Source organism: Hypanus sabinus, chromosome 15 (assembly GCF_030144855.1).
Source record: "Hypanus sabinus isolate sHypSab1 chromosome 15, sHypSab1.hap1, whole genome shotgun sequence".
NCBI lineage: Eukaryota > Metazoa > Chordata > Chondrichthyes > Myliobatiformes > Dasyatidae > Hypanus > Hypanus sabinus.
The window spans coordinates 42,226,274-42,238,561 of NC_082720.1; the positions used below are offsets into that span (position 1 = coordinate 42,226,274).

A 12,288-nucleotide genomic window follows, 5' to 3' on the forward strand; every position below is an offset into this window, starting at 1 on the left:
CTTCATGAGATGTCTGAACTCTTGACATGTATTGTGGTCTGTTGTCACTCACAATTTGTTCAGGTAAGCCATTTCTGGTGCAGATAGCCTCAGGGCAGAAACAGTCTTTTGTGAGGAGGCTGACTTAATTGGTATGACCTCATGCCACTTTAAATGAGTACTGACAGCAATCAGAAACATGGAGTCATAATTGGCCCAGCAAAGTCAATATGCACTCTTTACCATGATGAAAACAGCCATTCTCACTGGTGTAAAGATGCCTGTGAGGGTACATTTTGAACTTTGTAGCATTTGAACAGCTTTTGGTGAATTTTTCAATCTGTCTATCTATCCCGGGCCACCATATGTGGCTCCAGGTGAGACTCTTCATCTTGACTGTACCCAGGTGTCCATCATGCAAATTCTCAAACACTCTGGCGCACAGTTTAGAGGGAACCACAACACGAGATCCAAATATCAGAGTTCTTTGACATACAAACAATTGGCCTCATCTCAATGAGAACTCTGGAAACATAGGACTACCATAAGCAGGCCATTGTTGTAGAGTGATGTCATAGACTTTTGAAATTGTTGGGTCATTCCTTGTTTCTCTTTGTATGTCAGAATTTGTTACTGGCAGCTGATTCACAAATGCTGTGTGGAACACTTCTGCCAGGTCTCAGAATAAAGACTTTTCTTCTTCAGTCGCCAACAGTGGAAGATGTGACCAGCCGTCAGAGTTGGTGTGTTACTTGGTACCCTTGAAATCTACATCATAAGAGTGGGCTCCTACGAAAAGTGGCACATGTTGCAACTGGGTAGCAGACATCACTGAGATCCCTTTCTGGAACTGAAATCAGACACAAAGGACTGTTGCTCTGTCACTAGATTAAACTTTTGTCCATAAAGTAGTGGTGAAACCTCTTTATTCCCCATACTAGACTAAGGGCCTCTCGGCTGATCTGTTCTTCACTCTAATTAGTGACCTTGAAGCAAATGCAATCAGATGTTCAGATCCATTTTTCATAGTGTGTGACAAAACGGCAACAATACCATAAGGGGTCACATCACACGCTAGTTTGATGGGCAGAGATGAGTCAAGATGGGTAAGCAGATCATCTGACGTTATTAGTCTCTTTGTTTACTTGAATGTTCTTTCACATCTTTACCACTATTCCCACTTTATTGTTGTCTGCAACAGTATATTCAATGGGTACAGCACTGTAGGAACGTTTGGGAGAAACCAGTGGTAGTAGTTTACAAAGCCCAAGTACGACCAGAGTTGTGATGCATTTTCCGGTCTGGGTGTCTGCAGCACTGCTTCAACCTTCTCTTATGCCTTATGTAAGCCATGCTTGTCAATGTCAAGCTCACAATATGAGATTATATTGCTAAAAACTCACATTTCTCTCTCTTTGCACACAGACTATACTCACTCTGCCTGGTAAGCACTTTACAAAGGTTCTGGAAGTGCTCTTCACCATTTTAGCTAGTCACAGTTATATCATCAAGGTAACATTATGTTCTTGGGATATCTTGGAGCACTTGGTCCATCGCTCTTTGCCAAATTGCTGGAACTGATGTACTGCTAAGGACGAGACAATTATACTGGAACAGTAGCTTCTGAGTGTTCATTGTGAGGAATCTCCTGCTTTACTCCTCAATCTCTATTTGCAGATAGGCTTGCTACAAGTCAGTATTTGTAAACCCCTCTCCATCTGTCAAGACGCAAAGACGTATTTACAGCAGGAGATACTGCATAGTGCACAGCATAGGGTTAATGCTCACTTTGAAATCGCTGCATATGCGAACAGCTCTGTCCTTCCCTTTCTTGATCACCAGTGCAATGGGCATGGCCTAATTGCTCCATTCAACCATAGAGAGAATGCCAGATGCCTCCAAGCTTTGAAGTTCAGCATCCACTTTAGGACATAGTATGTAAGGCACTGGACCGCTTAATGGAATTTTGGTGTTACTGCTTCATCCAGTTCAATTCTGGACTTCATGTCAATACCCTTCTCAAGTACCTTCTCATTAATATTACGCAGCAGTGATGTATCTGCTTAGTGCTACGTTTGGGCTGCAGTTGCCTGTTGATGACACATTGAGAGCTTTGATTGTATTCCATTCTAGTTGGATTTTTCTCAACCATTCACATCCAAAAAGTGCTGGCCCTCCACTTTTCAACACATAAAGCTCTAACTGTTGTGTTTGACATCCAAGCATCACATTAACTTTCACTTTGCCGTTAAGAGACACTTTTTCATCTGTGTAGGTCTTTAGCATCATTGTGGTCTTTTCTAATAGTAGCTTGGGAAACTGTCTGTTGTAATCAGCCTCTGAACTTATAGACAAAACTGACCCTGCATCCAGTTCTATTTTCAGTTCTACACCAGGCACATCTTGCTGTGATCCATATGATTCTGCATTCTGTTTCAGTAATGCTATGCAGTTCTAGGCCTGACAACTCACCTTTGCCAGACTTATGTGTTGTCTGATTCAGTTTCATATTCAGTTACTTTATGCATTCCCTTACTTTTGTGTTTGAAACTTATTCCTATGTGTGGTTTATCTCTTTGCTGTTCTTTCTGCTGTACTTGAACATTCTGTCTATGTTGCCTTGTTTATCACACTTTCTGCAAAATCTGTCTTTGAACCAAGAGTCATTTGCATCATGGGAGGAGGTGCCACATGGATAACATTGTTGGCTTCTTGCACCATTCAGGGACATTTTGTGCATTTCATATTCTAAACTCTTTTTCTGTAGTTCTGATGCATCCTTTCCTCCTGTCTCCATTGCAACAGTCAATGCCCATTCTAAAGTTAGATCTCTTTATGACAATAGTCTCTTTTGAGTGTTTTGACATACAAGCCTGTATGTCATGCATCCACATACAGGCCTGTTCCTTAATGCATCAGAAAGTCTATCTCCAAAGTCACAGTTTTAGGAAAGTTTGCTCAATTCTGCAATGCATTCTGAAATGCTTTCATCCTTTGACTGGTTCCTTGTGTAAAATTCACATCTTTCAGCTATTACTAGTTGATTTTGGCTCAAGTGATTTTGTAATATTTCAACAATTTCATTGAATGTCTTGTTTTCTGGCTTTTCAGGAGTTCATAATTTGCTTAAGAGATTGTACGTCTTAGCAGCCATTAAGCTAAGAGGTATAGAGACTTCCTTTTCTTCCTCCACATCATTGGCATTACAATAGAATTCATGCCTCTCAGCATACAATTTCCAGTCCTCATTAACACTATTAAATTTGGCAACTTTCCCGACTAAGGCCATCATCATGTTATGTTCACTCCGGCTTTGCTAGTTGTGCATTTCTCACTCTGTACTGTCACTCACACAACTTTGTGCTACCATTTGAACTGCCTTCTCGGTACTGGTTCACTCTTTCGTCTTGCTGCCTCTCTCCCATCTTCTGAGGTCTGACATCTCATAATCGTCAGTGCAGTTGCTAATATTTGCTGACATTCAGGCTCGTACTTTTTGACAATTTGTTGTGTCTGTACAAACACATTGATTAATTAAAAGCACACACTTGTATATTGACTTTGCAATGAGAGCAACCAATCAATGTGCATAGGTAAGTTATCAGTCAATAGTTAATGCTAACGGGAGTCATTGTGCTAAAAGAAATAGATCTGTACACTTTATAAACAATATCTTGTGCATGGTGTGCAGGGAGGAAGTCTAGAAGCTAGCACACTGACAAAATGATTACAGTGAGAGACACACTGGAGAAATGTGTGATCACAAACTTTTTACAGAAATGGATTTCAGAGATCCAAAAACTGTTTTGGTTGTCAAGAATCTAACAAAACCAGCCAACATACTAAAAATGAAATTCTTGTACATGTTAAGAAGCACTTTTTCAAAGAGAAAATGTAGTGTGGTATATCTGTGTAGAAATATGTAAATGAAATGCATAAGAATTCAATGTAATGACATAATTGCACTTGATATGTAATTACAATGCTATTGTCTTCAATAAAGAGGTAGTACTTGCTCTGAAGGACTCTAAGCATCTGAAATATTAAACACATCCCCTTTACCTACAAAGCCACTAGAAGCATTTATCCAACAATAGCCACAACCACTTAGAAACTTCTTCATTTGAATTTCCGGTACATACAAAATGATGCTCTGGATCTGCTAACAACAGGCTTTGGATCTCAGACCAGAGTGCAAACTTTATTTTTGCCAGAGGTCAAAAAGGATCCATGTTACATGTGGAATTCCATAAAGTATGCTACCTGAGTAGGGGTCAGGATCAACCATTCCATCCACAGAAAGGATTCACAAGCAAAGTTCAGATGGTTGCCTCAGATTGCCTTTACATCTTGTTCCTCAGTCTCCTGCCCCAGTAAAATCCACCCCGGCACCCAGACTGACTTTGCTCATCATAAGCTTTCCACTGATATTGCTGGGTCACAAATAGCTAAAATTTGCTTGCTGAGGTGTGCAATGCCAACAGCTCCTATCACCTCTGTGTTGGCAGTTAAAATCATCATTTTAATGTATGATCCTGCACATAGTGGGCCTAAAGATCCGCCCACAACTCTCTAATTATTGTGGAAATGCTGTGGGAGATGAAATCCAATTGAAAAGATGTTAAAGACATCTTTACCAGTTGGACAGCACATCTTTATCCAGATACAATTATATTTCTCTGTCGTTATTCATGCCACACTGGCTGTAAACTATGTTTTTCTTTCTCCCTCAGGTATGGGAATACACGAGTAAGAGTGGAAATTTTCAGTGGAGGGGAAACAACATGAATGTCTGAATGTATAAGCAATTAGTGGCACTTTTATTCGCTGTCATCACTTCCAATTTCAAAGATAAGGGAAATTGTGCAGAGTGCAGTTACTGAACAAATTACCAGTTCTCTCTTTCTCTATACATATCATATCTATAATTAAAGATGCCAAAGGGAAAAGTGATTTTGTGTGACAATATCAGTGTAGGAGAGAACTCTTTTCCCCCTCACTTCTCTGCAATATAAGAATGCAAGGGTTGTTACTATCATATGGCTAAGCTGAAGTGTTATAACATTTAGCCCAAGGAGAGAGGTAGCAACACTGGCTTTCAAGAACTTGATTAGAAGAGCTAAATTTTAAGAGCTGTCTTATAAATTGGAGACAAGAGGTTTAAGATAGAAATTTTCTATTGAGGGTCCAAAATACCAATGAAGGAATCTAGGCATGCAGAACAAGAGCAGAGCAGAGTTCTTAATGTGTTACGGGACTGGAGGATGTTAGAAAATCAGGAGGTGCTAATGCATGTAGGGATGAGAAAAAAAGAGAGAGGGAGAGAGAGGGGAAGAGGGGGAGGGGAGAGGAGGGGAGAGAGGGTGAGAGGGAGAGATCCTTCGTTGGTTGGGGTTGACCATCGATGCTGCAGCCTAGCTGTCTACACAAGCCAAGGCAGTACGACATGTAGAGCAAGCTCCTCCTCTACATGCAGCGGATGATTCCAAAGGAATGTCACAAACTGATACAGTTTGACACCTGCATCATCGCAGGAGTTGCCAGTTGAACTCAGCTAGGTCTGTGTTAGAGACTCCAGCTCTGGATTTTTCCTTAGAGTTTACTCACGAAGCTTTCCCCATGAGTGAGTATAACCACAAAACAGCGGAGGTTTGAGATCAGAGCTTTCCTTCTCCTAGATGAGCTGCCAACCACAGCTGATGAGTCACATTTGCCTGGATAAGAGCACAAGAGCGGAACAAAAAACAACTCAAGAGTGAAAAACATTAAGAAAGTTGGGTGACTTGATATTTGGGAGTCAATAAAATGTGTGGGACTTCTGATCACTTGAAATTATTGGAAGGTGGGAGACTGTGGGAAATATAAAAGCATTAGGGTAATCGCATCTGGAGGTAACAGGAAATTACACGAGGGTACCAGCAATAGGGTCGAGGATTGAAATGAACAATGGTCTATGAGATAGGGTCAGAAAATCAACTGAAATCAAATAGAATTCCACAAACTGCAATCATTCTTGCTCTTATGAGTCAGGAACAGGGAAGAGAAAAGCAACATGGAGGTAAGAGTGCAGAACTTGTCACTGGACCCAAACATCTATCAGCATTCATTTGGAGAAAACTGCAGCACAGTAGTGACTAGATCCTGGACAAACAGCCTGAAAACACAGACAGACACCTTGGAGAGTTGCTGATGAGGCAGAGCTGAGTGGAATAAGTTCACATATGGCTCCTGAACTATTGGCAAGCAGCAATATGCTGCTCAGAAATATGAATCTAAACAGACTTTTGGGAGGATCCTTTTGATAAGACTACAGAAACAAGAAAATCCCTCACTGGAAATTCTCTTGTTACAACTAATCACATTAAAAGAAAAGAAGCAATGGCATTCTCAGTCAGTTATGCATAGCATGGAGGAACTTAAGGATGGGGGGCTCAATTCATGGAGAGCTTTAATAATATCATCTTAAGTTAAATTAGCTTGAATATTTACTCTTCACAATATTTTCAAATAAAGATAAAGAGGCAGATCACGATTCAGGAACAGAACTTGTTTTTAACTAAGATCTGAAAGACTAAACATCTACATGAAAGTTATTACTGAAGGTTGAATTTAAGGTTAAAGGTTCACAAAGTTGTATTGATATTATTAAGCAAAATGGAAGCCTGTAGTTCAATCATCAAACTCCAAATGTTCAACTAATCAGACTAAAACTAAAACATACAAAACCAAATTATTTCTTCAACAATTCATCAATTTCATGTTTGAAGTTTACTTTTAACCTTCATAGATATTATGTCCATTATTAAAGTTCATTTCAAACAATAGGCAACCGTAACAATAATAAAGATGACAAAACCTGGAATAATCTTCCTGAACAGAAGACTATTGATATAATTGGCTGAAAAACTGTTGCCTTACCCTCTTGAACAGCTTGAAAGGGGTTGTTGGAATCAACAAATCTGACGGAGAATGTTATCTTTTCATTCTGTAATATTTCTTCATTCATGTTCATTTCAGCCACGGCTAATCGAAACATTTTGTCATCCTTTCTGGCAGTCTCCTCAAAAATTGCACCTGAAGAAGGAAAACAAATTCACGTAAGCCCATCTATTTGAGTCTGATTAGACAATGAGAATAGGAAACATTTAAAATAATTTAAGCATCTGAATTTGACAGTCTCTCCATGCATTTGAATGAAACCGATAACACAATCTGTACTAGCATTCAAATATGGTGCCTGATTTGCAATAATTGTTAACATTTAGTCACACTGACCATTTTCTTCTCAGGATATCAATGGTGCATTGATTTATTCCTATGCAGTATTTTTGAAAAAAATTACCTGAATATTTTCAACAAGGCATTTGATATTAATTATGTAGAAAACTTACAATCATGTCCATTAATTACAAGACTAGGGATATCTGAAATGTGCATGAGATTAAAACCTCTGCAGTGAACTTAATTTTATTCTGTTCCTTCTATATTTTTAATCTTTTACCCTCTACTTCAGTTTTCATATCAAATCCCATCAAGGGCATCAGCTTCTATTTAGGAGGTGGTAGAGCTGCCACTTCACAGGGATACAGGCTCATCAGACTTCCTGTAATATTTGTATGGAGTAGCTACATCCTCACAGTGACTGAGTGGGTTAACCATGGATGTTGTGGCTTCCTCCCACATCCCAAAGATGTGTGGAATTGTGGATTACTCAGCTACTACACATAGATAAGTGGGCTGCAGCTGTTGAGAATGTAGGCTGGAAAGATAGGGAATGAGGTAATTGGTATTAATGGATGGTCAATATGGACTTAATAGACCAAAGGACCACTCTCTTTATACCACTTACTTGGGTCCATGACTCTATGGAATTCTCCACTCAAACCATTTTAGGTCTAAGCCACATCCATATAATTTTAGGGACATCTCACTCCAGAGAAAACATACTTCTCAATAATACAGTTTCACAAGCTGGTCTGAATTTTCTGTCAGATTAAGGGCAAAGGTAAAATAACTTGTTATTTACATCACAAACAAGAGGAAAGCTGCAGATGCTGGAAATCCAAGCAACTGCACACAAAGTGCTAGGAGGAACTCAGCAGGCCAGGCAGCATCTATGGAAAAGAATATAGTTGATGTAGCAGGCTGAAACCCTTCTGCAGAACTGGAGATAAAAAGCTGAGGAGTGGATTTCAAAGGTGGGGGGAGGGGAGAGAGAAGCACAAGGTGATAAAGTGAATTCTGAAGTAAAGAGCTTGGAAGTTGATAGGTGAAAAAGACAGAAGGCCATGGAAGAAAGAAAATAGGGGAGGAGCGTCAGGAGGGCAAGGGGATAAGGTGAGAGAGGGAAGAGGGGATGGGGAATGGTGAAAAGGGGGGGGGGGAGGGCATTACCAGAAGTTCCTGAAATCCATGTTCATGCCTTCAGGTTGGAGGCTACCAAAATGGAACATAAGGAGTTGTTCCTCCAACCTAAGTGTTGCCTTATCCTGACAGTGGAGGAGGCCATGGATGGACATATCAGAATGGGAAAAGGAAGTGGAATTAAAATTCATGGCCACTGGCATTTACCACTTGTTTTGGCAGACGGAGTATAGATGCTTGATGAAGTGGTCTCTCAATGTATGTCAGGCCTCACTGATATACAAGCGGCCACACCAGGAGCACCGAACACAGTATATGACCTCAACAGGCTCACAGGTGAAGTGTCGCCTCACCTGGAAGGCACGTTTTGGGTCCTGAATTGTAGTGAGGGAGGAGGTGTAGGGGCAGGTGTAGCACTTGTTCAGCTTGCAAGGATAAGTGCCAGGTGGGAGATCAGTGAGGAGGGAAGAACGGACAAGGGAGTTGCACAGGGAGCGATCCCTGCTGAGTGCAGAAAGTGGGGCTGAGGGGAAAATGTTCTTAGTGGTGGGATCCCATTGGAGATGGCGGAAGTTGCTTGGCGGTGGGATCTCCAACAGGTTTTGGGGTTCCGGCCCAAAACATCAACAACACTCTTTTCCATAGCTGCTGTCTGGCCTGCTGAGTTCCTCTAGCATTTTGTGTGTGTTGCTTCTTATTTACATGCAGGTTGAACAATGAAAGACAGAAGCCCAAAAAAAACACTTAAAGCCAACCAGTTCTTCCATAAATTTTCTGAAGAGGCAGACAAGCACCCCATTTAATCAGTATGTAGTTGCTTTATTTATCTGAAACATTCCACTAAAACTGTAAGTGTAAGGCTTTCCCTAGACCAGCACTAAGGATTCTACATTGCTATCAAACAATCTCCCTGGCAATGAGAATTAATTTTACAAATTGTGAAGTCTTATTGATTCAGCTTTTAACTGCATTACAGAATCTTAAAAACGTAAAATCTAAAATAGCCATACATTTTGTTTATTCTTCTCTGACTCTTTTTAACTTCTCTCAATCCTATCTTTCATTCTCTCTCTCTCTGTTCTTCTTGTAAAGTTTAATGGCAGTTGGTAGACAAACATAAGGTTCATTACCGCCACCTACTGAGTGGAGTGTGGCGCAAAGAGACAATAAGTATACCGACTGAATTCACCCTCCACCCCTCACCCCCACAAAATACTCAGATAATATCAAAAAGTTTAATGCTTTTCAGCAAGTCATATGATCACATATACATTATGGCAGTGATATCCTTACAAACTTACCATGCTAAACTATGTCTGTCCTAAGATCTCAATTTAGCAAGTAGATGTTTCCTTTGTACCTAATAGGAACTGCTTTCAAATAATATATACTACACCATTTTCTGATAAGTACACTCCCTATGAATGCCTGTATCATGCATATAAATCCTGACAAAGGAATTATTCAACCTATTATGTCCAATACGTAAACATATAAGTACGGTAAAACTTCTTCCCTCCTTTGGTATCCTTCTAGTAGAGTTCCAATCATCCTCTAAATTTTATATAAATGCCGTCCTTTCTTTTCTTTAACCCAACTTTGTTGCCATAGTGATTGAATAGACTTTTTAATTATGGCTTTCACCTCCCCTTCATGCAAAGGAACCACTACATTTATAGACTTAATTTTAAATGATTACTTGGCTAGAAAGGCTGTCACCTCATTTCCTTGAACCTCAACATGGGCAGAGACTGATAAAAAATATATATTCAGAAGCCTAGACCCTGCAGCCTCAACAGATGTTGTCCAATCTCAAGAAGAATATCTGGCCGGCAATTTGAAATACCTGTTTCAATAGATGTCAAAATGGAAAATGAATCAGAACACAGAAGTATATATTCAGGGCATACTTCTTCGACTCATTCCAAGGCTAAAATGATAGCAACCATCTCAGACATGAATACTGATACTTTGCTTGATAATATTTCTTAACAGTCACCTGAAATTTTGGAACATAAACAGAAATATCAGGATGACCTGTAACTGGATCTTTTGAACCACCTGTGCAGATATGTACCAAGCCATAATATTGCTCATCTATCTGAGATACTGATATACAATCACTCTTCATCTTGATCTTTCCCCGAAGGCTTAAATCAACCACAGGCAAAGGGGAAAAACCATGGAAAAGTGACAGGAAGGAGTACACTGGGATCATATTCCACATTAAACGAATCAAGATTTTGTGCCCTTTCATTTCCCATCCACCCAAAACTGAATATCTTACAAATACACTTTACTTCTGGGCCATCTTCACATGGGCAAACTTGAAGTGGCGAGCTTGATGGATACGATTAAATCTTTCTGTTTCAATCTGCTATAGCTGAGAATTACCACTGCATCCAAGGTCTATTTAGTTAATAAAGATGTTTTAATATGACTGAATGATCTATCACTGCTTAAAACCGATGGAAACGACGACGGTGTTTGTACTATCCTTGTTAGGAGGACTGCTTATTGGAAATGTGACTGTGGCTTAACACAAGCGGTGTTAAAAAAACAAAGTTTTTGACTACCAGTACTGACCATCTTGATGGCAAACCTACTGTCTCTGGTAAATAAAATTGCCAACCTCGGAGTTAGGGTGCTGTATCAGAGGGACATTAGAACCGCGCCTCCCTTCCTTTATGGAATTTTGGCTGACACCTTCCGTGCTGGACACAGCGATTCAGATTGGTGGGTTCACTGTACACTGTCAGGATCTCAGAAAAGGTATGTTGTCATTGGAGAGAGTACAGAGAATTTACACGAGGGTGATTCCAGGAATTAAGGGTTAACATATGAGGAGCCTTAGACAGCTTTGGGCCTGTACTCACTGGAACTTAGAAGAATGCAGGGTGGGGGGAGGGAATCTCAATGACAGTTACCGAATGTTGAAAAGACTAGATAGGGTGGATGTGAAGAGGATGCTTCCTATGGCAAGGGGATCTAGAACTTGAGGGCACATCCTCAGAACTGAGGGGCAACCCTTTAGAACAGTTGTAATGAAGAATATTTTTAGCCAGACAGCAGTATATCTGTGGAATGCTCTGCCACAGACTGTGGTGGCCACGTCAGTGGGTATATTTAAGGGGGAAGTTGACCATTTCCTGAACAGTCAGGGCATCAAAGAATATGGCAAGAAGACAGATGTACGGAGTTGAGTGGGATCTGGGATCAGACATGATGGAATGGAATGGTGATGCAGACTCGATGGACTGAATGGCCTAATACTGCTCCTATGTCTTTTATGGTCTTACGAAACACTACTAGTCACCAGCAGCCAACCAGAAAAAAAACACCCTTATTCCCATGCTTTACCTCCTACCAATCAGCCAATATGGTTAGTATCTTTCCTGTACTACCATGGGGTCTTCATTTTGTTAGACAGCCTCATGTGTGGCATCTTGTCAAAGGCCTTCTGAAAATCCAAGTAAAGAACATTCATCTTTTCTCCTTCGTCTAACCTGCTTGTTATTTCTTCAAAGAATTCCAGCAGATTTTTTAGGCAAGATTTTCCCTTAAGCAAAGCATGATAAATTTTGGCCTATTTTACCATGTGCTTCCAAGGATCATGAAACAACATCCTTAACAATCAATTATAACATCTTCCCAGCCACTGAGGTCAGACTAACGATCCTGTAATTGCCTTTCTTCTGCCTTTCATCCCTTCTGAAGAGTGGAGATATATTTGCAATTTTCCAATCCTCCAGAACCATGCCAGAATCTAGTGATTCTTGAAAGATCATTACTAATACCTCCACAACCTCTTCAGCAACTTCTTTTGGAACCCTGGGGTGTAGACCATCAGGTCCAAGTGCCCTATCTAACTCCAGACATGTCAGTTTCTCAAACACTTTCTCCCTAGTAGTGGTACTTTACTCATTTATGGCTCCTGGCTCTCTT

The 12,288-nt window shown here is 40.3% G+C and overlaps 1 protein-coding gene across 1 annotated transcript in view; it reads right to left on the bottom strand.

Annotated features, from left to right (window-relative positions):
- The window catches only part of LOC132405150 (glutamate receptor ionotropic, delta-2-like), a 497,754-nt gene that overhangs the window by 398,977 nt on the left and 86,489 nt on the right, over positions 1-12,288 (bottom strand). Inside the window, exon 2 of the mRNA XM_059989852.1 lies at positions 6,898-7,053. Within this exon, the coding sequence (XP_059845835.1) occupies positions 6,898-7,053 (156 nt within the window). The remainder of the gene's footprint in view (positions 1-6,897; positions 7,054-12,288) is intronic.